The 12,414-nt window shown below is 35.5% G+C and overlaps 1 protein-coding gene across 2 annotated transcripts in view; it reads left to right on the top strand.

Annotated features, from left to right (window-relative positions):
- LCORL (ligand dependent nuclear receptor corepressor like) overlaps positions 1–12,414 on the top strand; it is a 69,310-nt gene that overhangs the window by 15,763 nt on the left and 41,133 nt on the right. For both annotated transcript variants that reach the window (XM_060777911.2, XM_060777912.2), the window contains exon 2: positions 12,187–12,252. In XM_060777911.2, the coding sequence (XP_060633894.2) occupies positions 12,187–12,252 (66 nt within the window). The remainder of the gene's footprint in view (positions 1–12,186; positions 12,253–12,414) is intronic.

Raw genomic sequence — 12,414 nt, 5'->3', positions numbered from 1 at the left:
ACCCATACATAAATTGTTATGATGAAATGTATGGGGAACCACATATCTCATGAAAATCTTTCATTTATATTTTTTAATTTATTTATTATTTCATATAAATTCAGGTTTCATGTTAAATGCATGTGACACACCTTAATACTGCAGCTGACATACTAATGTGACACACAGTTTGGAAAGCTCGTATGTAAAGGGTAGCAAATCTTGAATCACTCATCCAAAGTCCAGGGTTTACATGGTTTGCCCACCAGAACATTCTATTTCCTTTTTTTTAACCCACTTAAAAAAATTAATTTTTCAATAGGAATTAATGTACACTGTTTTTGAAATCTTACAACTACATTTCTTCATACGTGTTCATGCTGTGATTTTTATTCCTGGACTGGAACAGTAAAAATAGTTTTCTTTCCTTTTCATTTTTGCAGATTACTCATCATACATGAGTGTGATATACCCATTAATTAATTTTTGTAGCCTATAAGTATTGGTTTAACTGGAATGTTTCTGAACACAGTTAAGTTACAATGGCCATTTTAAAGGAAAGTCAAGAAATAAATATAGTGTTTTGTTTGTGGCAGTTAAAATATTATTTAAATTAAACATCTGTAAGTCATTTTGTCACATAAAAGGGTATTGATGTTTATTCACATTGGATACAACCAAGTATAGCAACTCAAACATTTTAACTAGACTATTTTTATTAAAATTATTCTGAGTTCTTACTACAGAAATATATTTTGGTTTGTGCTAAAGTTTTAACAAGGAAGATACTTTGTTAAACTTTAGTACTGTTAGTCATCTGAATGATTATTTACATAAAGGAAATATGAATTAAAGTAGCAAGAGATTAATAATAGGACTTCATTTATTCTTTTGCACTCTGAAGTGTTCTGTCATTATCATGAAATACTAGCTTCCTTGTAGAAAGTAAATATTCTCCTGAACTTCTACACTACAATTTATTTGGTGTATGACTGTACATTGTTTGTCGTGTTAGCTGAGAAGACACAACATTCTACACTTGCATTATTATTCTCTTGGCTGTCTTTAAGGAGTTCCCTGACATTTAGGGTTTCTGTGATTTTAACGCTTTGGTTTGTCATTTTGTGCTTAACCAAGGGAATAATACCTTAATTTTCTCCCAGAATTGACTATTTTCTAAATAATTTTTAAAGAATCTAGAGCAGTAAAATAAATAAGACAAAAGGAAGGGAATGCTTATTTGTGTTCATCTGCTCCCCCTTGCCTGCCACTTCTCATCTTCAGGACCTTCTCTTACTATTTCTTCTTACTGCCTTTGTTGCATGGGGTTGGGGAAGAAAAACTTTTGCCTAATGGAAGTTTTGACTTCCAGAAAACTCATGAACAATTTACAATGTTTTGTCCTTACAAAAGTGGATCCATTTTTCTTCATTAATGGTAATGGAAGTATGAGTGAGGAGCTCAAAGTTCCCACTGGTTGACTGATGGAAGATTGTCCTGAGTAAGCCTATAGAACACACCTATGACTAAAAAGCCGTCTTCTTGTGTGTTCTGCTGTCTATTCAGCTTCTTGGCCTCACCTTACTGGCTTTAAATGGGTCAGTGAATAAGATTAAACCATTTAATCCTCTGCCTTGTATCTAAGGTCATTGTATAGTTGGTGGGTAATAATCTGACAGGGGTTTTTCTGGTGATTTCTGTGAGTCAGCTCCTTACAGTTTGTTCAAAAATTGAAGATTGTTCTCTGTTTTCACTAAATTCTGATACAGCTAAATAGTTTGTTGAACCTGTAAATTCTGATTAAATATTTCAGAACACTTCTGTAAAATCCGTAGTAAGTTAATGTGGTGACCATATCCCATCACTCCATTAGATTAGCAATAGCTCTAAATAAACCAGAGATGCATTGGTTGAAAATACTGAGATTCCATAACAGGACTGAGTGACCATTAACTTAGAGATGGCAAAAAGACATACTGTGAAATGCTTTAATGTCTCCCATCAACAAGTCCAATGGTCAGTGTGGCAGTTTAATTGGCACAGACGTCAATAATCTAGAAATTATGTATATAGCAGGTTTACATTTAATTTTTTCCTGCATAGCACAGTATGCAAACTTTGGTGTCCCATATTCTTGGAGGCACACCTTTGTTCTAGAATAGTCAGTAGAAGTGAGAAGACTGTCTTGTGTTTGACTCTTGCCTCCCATTCCTTGTTAATGATAGGCTACTTAACCCTGTTGGATAGTCATCCTCTTTTCCTATTGCCTTTTACCTTACCACTACCGTGTCTTTTCTCGAGTGTCATATCATCTCATGATACATCCAAAATGCAACACCCTCAGTTTAGTCATCTTGGCTTGTTAGAAGAATTAAGTTTGATTTACTCTAAAACTCATTTGTTGGGGGTTTTGCCCATTTATGGTATCTGTAGAACTCTTCTCCAGTACATATTTCAGTTGGATTGATTTTCTTCCTGCCAGCTTTCTTCACTATGCACCTTTAACAACTATACATAGAAATTGAAATATGACAGTATGAACAATCCCAACTTTAGCTTTCAATGAGATATCTTTTTACTTAAGGGTCTTGTCTAGTTCCTTCACAGCTATCCTTCCAAGTTATTGTCATCCTTGCAGTCTTCATTTCTGATTAGTGAATGAACCAAAGTATGGGCCAATTTCATTGACAAATTTAGAATTATATAAATCAGTTATGGTCATTTTTTGTTTTCTTAATATAAAATATAAATTTGCCTTTTCACTTTCTTCCTTCACTTTATTCAGTAATTGTTCTAAGTATGCTATTTTCTGCTATTCACATGGTATCGTCTGCATATCTTAGATCAATGATGCTCCTTCCTCCAATTTTCTTGTCTCCTTATTCCTAGTCGAATCCTGTTTTATATATACCATATTTTCAGTATTCAAGTTAAAAAGATAGGGGATAAAATACAGTATTGCCTCACTCCCATGCCAATTGAAAACCATAATCTGCCCTGATGATTACCTCTTATTCTGACTACTGGTTACACATGAGGAAAACCAAGTGTTGTGACAAGCATTTTTAAAGAATGGTCAATATTTTTTATTATCTACACCAGGGGTCCTCACTAAGGCCCGGGGGATAGATGCGGTCCTCCAAGGTCACTTACCCGGCCCTCGCTCAGGGTCAACCTGTCTGAAATGACTTGAAAGCATACAACAACAACAATCCTATCTCATCAGCCAAAAGCAGGCCCACACTTCCCATTGAAATACTAATAAGTTTATATTTGTTAAAAATGTTCTTCATTTTAATTATTGTATTGTTTTTAAGTGTCTTTTGCACTACAAGTAAGATATGTGCAGTGTGCATAGGAATTCATTCTTTTTTTTTTCTTCAAATTATAATCCGGCCCTCCAACAGTTTGAGGGACTGTGACCTGGCCCTCTGTTTAAAAAGTTTGAGGACCCCTGATCTACACAATCAAAAGTCTTTGCTATCATCCACTGAATACAGACTGATTTTCTTCTGACATCCTTTGGTATGCTTCTTTGTCCAATATATATTCGCGATATGAGCCCTAGTGTCTTTTATTTTCCTGATCCCAGTTTGGATGTCTCACATTCTTGCTCCACATATGGTAAGCATCTTTGTTTTACCATTTTACATGGAAATTACTACTATCGTTGGTGTATTCTTTCTTGGGAACTGACATGTTTAATGTGCATTTCTGTGGGGCATTATTTTGTTTCCTATATTTGTGGATATATTTTAGCTAGACCTAGAATAGATTCTGTCTCTTGAAGCAGCTCTATTGATATACCATCTCTTCCTTCTATTTTTTCTTCAAGGACGCTGAATGCAGCTTCCACTTTACTTTTTAAAATTGGAGGTTCTTCTTCATATGGTTCCTTATTAAATGAATATGACATCCTTTTGCCTTTTTATATAGTTTTTCAGTGTATTGTTTCTATAATCTTTTTATTTCTGCTTGGTCATGTAATGTAGTCTTATGTTGTTCATAGAACATCCCCATTCTTGGTTTAAATTTCATTTTAATTTCTCAGATCTTTAAACTAAAAAAAATTAAACATCTGGTGAACAAATTGTTGTCCTCACAACATTCAGTCAGTTAGGGACACCCAGTGGGGGTGTGGGGCTTCTGGGGAGGCAGGACTTCCAGGGCCTCAGCCAATGAGGGTGCACTTGGGCTGGGCCAGCTGTGGCTGCATGCTGGGTAGGGAAGGCAGTTGTGGTGGTGGTTTTCCTTGGCAACCTCCACTGCAACCACCCTACTACCACCCATTATGTGCCCAGCTCCAGGCATAAAAGCATTACTATATAATTTAAAATATACAAAAATGCAAACATTAAAGTAGAAATAAATACAAACAGCACTAAAAAATCACAGTTAAAATCCATCAAAACTATTAAAAACCACAGCACCCCTTGACTAGAGCTTAAACACCTTAAAAGCAGATAATCCAGTCATGGAAAATAGGTTATTCTGTATGGCCATGACTGTGGCCTATGCCCATCAGTCTTCAACCAAATCTCATGCCATTTCGATACCTACAGCTTCAGGCTCATCCATACTTGTTTCCTTGTAAAGATAATTGTTGGAGGCATCCTTTCTGCCTGGAAGATCCCAGGATGCCATACATTGCCCCATTTTTGAGCAAGATCCTCATCCTTGAATACTTTCCACTCATATCTGTTCACTAGATACCAACTTGGAGTTTCTGATGAGTCACTCTAAAGATCTTAATTGGCCTTCTTATAGATGGCATAAGGAAAACAGGACAGCAAAAGATTATGATGCATCCAGACAATGATCCCAGATGGTATTGTCTCAACATTAAGATGTGCCATCAAGAACTCGGGTTCAGCCAGGTTTTTTAGTTGCATCTGTTCTTGAGAGTGAGCTCTTCACACCTTTTTTGTCAAATCTAAACAATCTTCAGATATGTTGGAAATTGATACCAGGGAGCAGAAGTTGTCTCTGTATGCTAGGCATAGTGTTAGAGGTTGAAATACTGAACACATAAGTTCATGCTCCAACTTGTTTATCCATTTTTGTGTAGCATAACTTGTATGCTACAGTGTAATAAGGGTCTTTGGACCATAATAAAAATGTTGTTGTTGTTGTCATAGAAAAGTATTTTCAAGATATATGCTGATGCAGTACTTTGTTTATCAGGAGCTATTTTAACTATAGTCTCTCAAATTCTGTATTATGGTTTTTACAATAAGGTGAGGGACAGATTGTTTCACCCTATTCTGGAACAGCTTCCTGGTAGATTTGGTGAATTGTTTTTTTAAATGTTAAATGAAAACCCTTCTGTAGTTTAAAATATGTTTAATTGTGAAATTTTGTAACTTATGCAGTCTATTTTGTTTTGTTACGATTGCTGGATTGATAAACACATTTTTTGAAATGAGAAAATATTAAGTCCATTATTTTCTTCTATTCTTTTTACATATAAATACAAGCTGTAACTCCATCTGTTCTGATAGAAAGTTTTAAGATGTGCAGATTGTGAATTAAATAAGGATTTTATTGTAAAGTGGCAGTTCTACAAAACATCAAATATAAAAAGAAAAAACATACTCATAATTGTAAATTGTTTTTTTAATTAGTGCTATTCCTATTTCTCTCCCTGGGGACCCCAGTTTAAAATCTGCAAGCACCACTTTTCCTTCACAGGTATCTACTAGGTGCTTTTCCCATTGCAAGATTACAAATTATAATAGCTTCTGAATCCCGTTTTCTCTTTAACTTCCCTCACATGTTATGCTCAGGCCATACGACCCTGTGGATCTGCCAACAGCCACAGAGAGGTAGAAGAGAGAATCATTTTAATTCTTTCCTTTGTCTTCTGGGCTAGTGTCCAATTAAAACCGCTTTCTCAGAGGAAAAAGAAAACAATTCTAATTGAATTCTAGCAGGAGAGAGAGAAGGGAAAAGATTTCTAATTGGATACTACTTGCAGAGAGAAATTCAAGAAAGGGAAAAGGCAAAATGCTTCTATAGTAAGAAGGAAATGTAAGTAAGGGGATGAAGGTACTGCAAGGATTACAGATGGCACAAGGCCTAGAAAAAGGCCTTGTGAATGAGGCCATTTGGGAACCCCAGGCTGACGGATGGGCATGGCTTCCCCTTGACTGTTGGCCATTCTGCTGCCTACCTCCCTGATGCTACCTTTCCTTTGATCTGTCATCTACTTGTTGAATCAAATCTAATGTGCACCTTAATTTTTAAACATAGCCATGTGCATTAAATATGGTATATCAGTTTTAGAGGAGTGGGATTGTTTTTCCTTCTGTTAAATTGGATGTCTTATAACAAAAAAAAGGTCAATTTCAAGCAAGTGAGTTTATGCAGAAGGAACATAGCACTATGTTTACAGTGAGGATTAGGCCTCCCAATATGCACTTATACTCTTCTTTAGGGTTCCTTTCAATTTATTGTTAGAAACATGTGACCACTCTAATGCTTGTCAAATGATAGTGGAAGAAAACTTTAAGAATACATCTGGGTTTGAGTCCCTCACGTGTTTCATAGATATCATATTAGTATTGAACTAGCAGGAGCTTGTGTTATTTAGAATATTTTTTAGTATTTTGAACATTAGAAAGAAGTCTGCCATGATACCCATTGCCTGCAATTATTTTATAACCCTGCATATAACAAAAGGATATCTGTCTATATGACAACTTGGCTAGCATGTAAAATTCTCAGGTAGTGATGAGGCATAATCCCAACCTGGATTTTTTCAGAATGTGAAGTAACTATGCAGACAATAGGTTTGAAGACTATTTTCCAGGATTATAAGAATTAGCTGAGAGCAGGCAATTAAAGTTCTAAACTGTATTTCAGGTGAGTTTAGAATTTTTTTTACAGATGTGGGCTTACAGATGTGGTTTTAATAACTGTTTTGATATTTGGTAATGCACTGTTTTAATATGATTTATGTGTTGTTTTACAATTGTAATTATAAGGCATCCAATTTTTGCCATCATCTAAGTATAAACCATTTTGAGTCCCCCTAGGGGTAAAAAAAGTGATATATAAATACTGTAAATAAAATAATAATAAATAATAATTATAAGTTAGTGTACTTAAACATCAAGAAGAACATCTTGAGTCATTCAGTTTTTAACATAAATTATCCTGTTAAATCTGTAAGAGCATATGTTTCTTTCCTTCGGAGAATAGACTAATACATAATTCGACCTCGACAGTTTGGATAATGATTTTAGACTAACTAATAAATATAAAATCAAGACTCAGCACTTTAGGTTTTAATTTATTATGTGTTTTAATCTGCTAGGTGTTTTATTTGCTCATATGTTTGATGCTTTTTTAGTTTAATAGGGTATGTTTATTGTTATATTGGTTTTATTTTTATGTCTATGATGCGGCACTGAATGTTTGCCAGAGTTTGTAAGCCACATTGAGTCCCCTGCGGGGTGAGAAAGGTGGGGTATAAATAAAGTAAATAAATAAACAACGCATTATGTTTCTGCTAAACTGATCAGTGTTTGTAAGTATTGGAAGTGAAATTGGGGCACTTTAAAAGTAGCTAGCTTGTCCAGTTAAAATATAATGGGCTTCTGCTGAGTCACTTCCAGAACATAATGGCATACAAAAAAATCAGTTATATCATAGAATATTAACACCCACACCCATATATACACCATATATACACAGAGAGAACATTCTTGTGCTCATAGCAGTTCATAACATCCCAAGGGACATATTAGGTTTGATAATATGCCAGCACGTTTGGGTGGTGTATTTTTCTTTTTCATACTTAACAGAAACCTCTTCCCTAAAATGCTTCTGTTTGGGACTTACAGTTCTGGATTTGATCTGTTATGCTTTATGCACAGTGGAAACCAAGAAGATGTTATTTTTCTAGCTCATCCCCAAGCCTCTTCATACATTATTGTAACCTGCTACTTAAAGGCTATTTGCCTTCTGTCCAGACCTGTTGTTATTTTCACAGATGTGGTTTTTCTACTTATCATCTAAACAATTACCATTTCAAGGGTCGTCATTATTGGTCTTAATATTGTCATGGCTTGCTATGCTAGTTCCTGAAGTCTATTTATCAGGGAGTGAAGGAAGGTGAACATCAGTAGGCTTTTGCTTTAGATCTCTCTGGGTGATTCTGACCTCAATTCTGACTATACTGCCATATACCAGCAAGACTCCTCATCTCGGCTGTTGAATTCAGTACAATTACCTCCCATAAAGAAGGTAACCCTGAAATTGACCTCTGCTAGGAGAACTTGTGAAACCCATCTCAGCTATTAGATTCAGATTATGATATTAGTTCCTCTTCAACTTGTCCGATTTAGATCATCACAAATCTCTGGTCTTTTTCATTAGAGAGATGGGTTCAGACTTGTCCAATTCAGGTCATTGCAAGTCAGAGCCTTCATGAATCAATGTTCAAATGTTCACAGAGACTATGAAGAAGGACAAGTTGCTTACCTATAACTGTGGTTCATTGAGTAAATGTCTGTAACCCTGCCCATTCTCCCCTCGTATATATTTTTATGGTTTTCGCTATTTATTTTTGGACAGCTCTAGGTTTAATTCTATTTTGGTGTTTGCTGTCTTCAGGTTTTAAATTTCATATTGTAGTACTGTTTGCCACTTTAAGTCTCTTTACAAGAGGACAAGCTGCATCTAAATAAATATAATATTTTTTTTATTTTAGGATGCCATGGATTGTAAAGTGCACACTGATTTCAGTACCCCCAATTGCGTGTGTGCGCGCGTGTGCGTGTATCCCACTATTCTAAGATGTATCCCAGTTTTAGATATGTTTATATGGAGGGGGTGTGTGAGTCTTTGGATTTCATCAGACAGGCAGAATTGCCTGTCCTATGACACTTGTACCTCTCTTCATGCACAGAGTCCACCGGATCCTATCACATGACTTAGATTTACTTCCGGTAGCTCTTTGTCCCTGAAGAGAGGTACAAGTGTTGCAATAGGCAGCGATGTTAATGAGGAAGGCTTGGATGAGATGAAGGGCAGGGTGGGGTGTCCTGCTGCCCCGCGGATTAACCACAGAAGCTGGCAGATCGCCCTGCTGCTCCTCATCAATTTGATGAGGTCCTTAGAATCAAAGAAATATGTCAACAATAATAATAATTGTGTCCTGTCTTTCTTATCTCCTTGGGCTGCTGGTTTTGGCAACCTATCCTTTTTAATTTCCAGCACACTCTGGCACATTCAAATCAACATATACTGTATGTGTGTTGATGGACTGTTCACGGGATTAGATATGTTTTTCAGGATCTCACGGAACAGTTTAACCTCATACTCTACTCATACTGTAATTACTGATGTTCTGAAGTAGCTTACATTCCTTATTGTAATCTGCCATATAAATGAAACCTTACTATTTATACCATGGAGAATAAATAGAATAAATCAGTGTTCATGCTTATCAACATACATGATACATGTTCTAAGCATAAGAATAACGAGAGAGGGAACCTTCTCCATGAACACTTCCCATCTCTGGAACTCCCTCCCTAAAGAAGTAAAAAATGGCCCCTACCCTCCTCTCCTTTAAGAAACTTCAAAAAACGCACCTATGCTCTTCAGCGTGTGGAGAGGAGGGAGGACTAAGACACTTTAACTACTTGGAATGCTGGCTAGTCCCACTTGTACTATATGGCTGCCATGATACATTTTAAATGAAGCCTAGTTCCAGCCATTTTAATATAACTGTATTTTACATTGCTTTCAGGGGATTTGTTGTAATGTTTACTTATGTTTTATAGTTAACTACGTCTTATTGGATTGTTTTGTTTTATTTTTTATCACAATGCTTAATTTTTTATCATAAGCTTACTGTTACTACTGTGCTTTATTGTGTATTGTTTTGATATGTTTGTACTCACCTGAATCATTGAACTCTTGCCTTTGTGTGTGTGTGTATAAACTGCCCTAAGTCAATTTGGGGAGAGAAAGAGGTCTAGAAATAAAGATTATTATTATTATTATTATTATTATTATTATTATTATTATTATTGTAAGAAGAATCTGAAGCACATTAAGTGCTATCTGACTCAAACCATATGCCTAAGCCATACCCCCAAAGGTTAATGAGATAAGAAGCATCATAGTTTGGTGCAACAGGCTTGGTTGCTTAAGAATAAAAGAAAGGGGAAAAGAAAGAAAAAGAGCAGAGATCGTAACTGTCATATATCTAGATGATGTTCATAACTTATTTTGCAAATACTCTTTCCAATGTAAAAATTGCTAACAAATTTCCTTGAATTCTATTAACACTTAACATTGCTTTCTATTTATCTTGGGAATCTTTTTAAACTTTTAATTTGTTTTAATGGTTTTTAACTGGGAATTTTTAATACTGTTTATATTTAATCCTGTTTGAATATTTGTATATTTTAAATGGCTATGCTGATGCTTTCATGTTAAGCCGCTTTGAGTCCCCTTCAGGGGAGATAAAGCGGGGTATTTATTATTATTATTATTATTATTATTATTATTATTATCACAATTAAAAACATGAGCATTTCAATATATATATATATAGATCAACATTAAAACTACATTTCTGTAAAAGACATGTTAAACCACAAAAAAAAAAGGACATGAGTTTTTGATTTATAGTTAAAAACTATCTTGGTGGGCCTGCCAGATGAGATGTGACTTTAGATGGTCTTTAAAATCTGACAGCTGATCTAGCTGTTGCAGATCTACCAGTAAGTCATTCTGGAGTCTTGAGGTGGCTGATGAAAAGGTCCTCTGGATAGTAGTCGCCAGTCAGGTTCTGGGAGGCTGGAGGAAAATTTCCCAGAGGACCCAAGTGTTTGGGACGAATTGTGCAGGAGAAGTCATTCTGAAGATAACATGGACCCAAACCATGTAGGGCTGTAAAGGTCAAAAGCAACATCTTGTACTTTGCCCAGAAACTAATTGGCAGCCAATGGAGTGACATTAGGATAAGTGTAATATGCTCACTCTTAGATGTTCCTATAGCCAATCTATTACATGTGTTATAGAATCCAGATTGCAGTATGTTTTTCATATAGGAACATCATACTATGAGAGCCAATGTGATATAGTGGACTGAATGTTGGATTACGACTCTAGAGACCAGGGGTGCATGTACATGGATAATATGATGACGTTTAACACCACTTAAATTGCCGTAGAATCATGGATGTTGTAGTTTGGTGAAGCACCATCACTCTTTAACAGTGAAGGCTAAAGACCTTGTCTGCCTAGAAAAACTGTGATAGGTTCATCTAAAGGTCGCTGTAAGTTGGAACTGATTTGAAGACACACAGTAATACCAAGTTCACATTATTGATTTGTGGCAACTGGATATTAGGCAAATGTAACAGAAATATATATGGCCAAAGTACTATCAGGTGTTTTGGGATGTTGCTTTGTTTTAATGAGTAAGGGGCTACCCATTGAGATGGCAGTTTAGGAAACCATGCAACTTTTGTTTGTCAATGCCCCATACCTATCTTGATTTCACTATGCCAGATGACTGAATGAAAGATTGCCAAGTATGGCTCTTTGGGAATGATTCTACCTTATGCTGTATCACATTGCTGAGGAAATCAACTTGGGAAGAGGCTTATCTTTTGTTGCATAGCTGCTTCTGGGATACTAACAATCAACTGGTCTGGAGATAGGCTGAGTATGAGAAAAGTCACTCATGCTCTACCTCTGCACTGTTTGGAAGAATCTGTTGTTCAATTAATGTGGTTCTTCCCTCACTCATGTCTCTTTTTCACAATGAATTTATTAGTCAAACTGCATTTTCATTCACACATAAATCTCTATTCTCCCTAAAGATATTGTATACACTAGAATAGGATGTCCCACACAATACTGTTGTGTGTGAATTGGTGTGATAAAATAATAGAACAGTAAAGTTCCTTTTATTATTTTAAATAGATTATGTACCAAGGCAAAGTTTTCATATACACTTGTAAAGTGGTGTGTGTGAGTGTAGTAGTATATGTATGTGTAGAGGTAACTTGATTTCTGTTTGAAATCCACTTCAGTATATCTGATGCTACCTAACAGCATGTGTGAAAGGTATGTTATACTCTCATGATAACTGTGTTCTCAACTGTTACTAAATTGGAAAACTGCATACTAAAAATCTGATCATTTATTTTAAAATGTTTTAACTTTTGTTTTTGTTAGGTTTTGAAAGTATTTTAGAAGGGCTTTATGGACCAAGGCTACGAAGAGACCTCAGTTTATTTGAAGGTAAACAATTATTTGAAATGTTTTAAATCTATTTTTTTAAATTATAAGACACTTTAAAAGTGCTCTTCTGAACACTAAGGGATTTTGCTGTTGCATTTTATTATAAAGATAGCTTGGATACCCGGCAATGCCTGTGTTTTTTGAAAAAAATATTGTTTGTTT

The sequence above is a fragment of the Anolis sagrei genome, chromosome 5 (genome assembly GCF_037176765.1).
Source record: "Anolis sagrei isolate rAnoSag1 chromosome 5, rAnoSag1.mat, whole genome shotgun sequence".
Classification (NCBI taxonomy): Eukaryota; Metazoa; Chordata; class Lepidosauria; order Squamata; family Dactyloidae; genus Anolis; species Anolis sagrei.
Note: the sequence above shows the minus strand (reverse complement) of the source record. Positions and strands in the feature narration are given on the sequence as shown.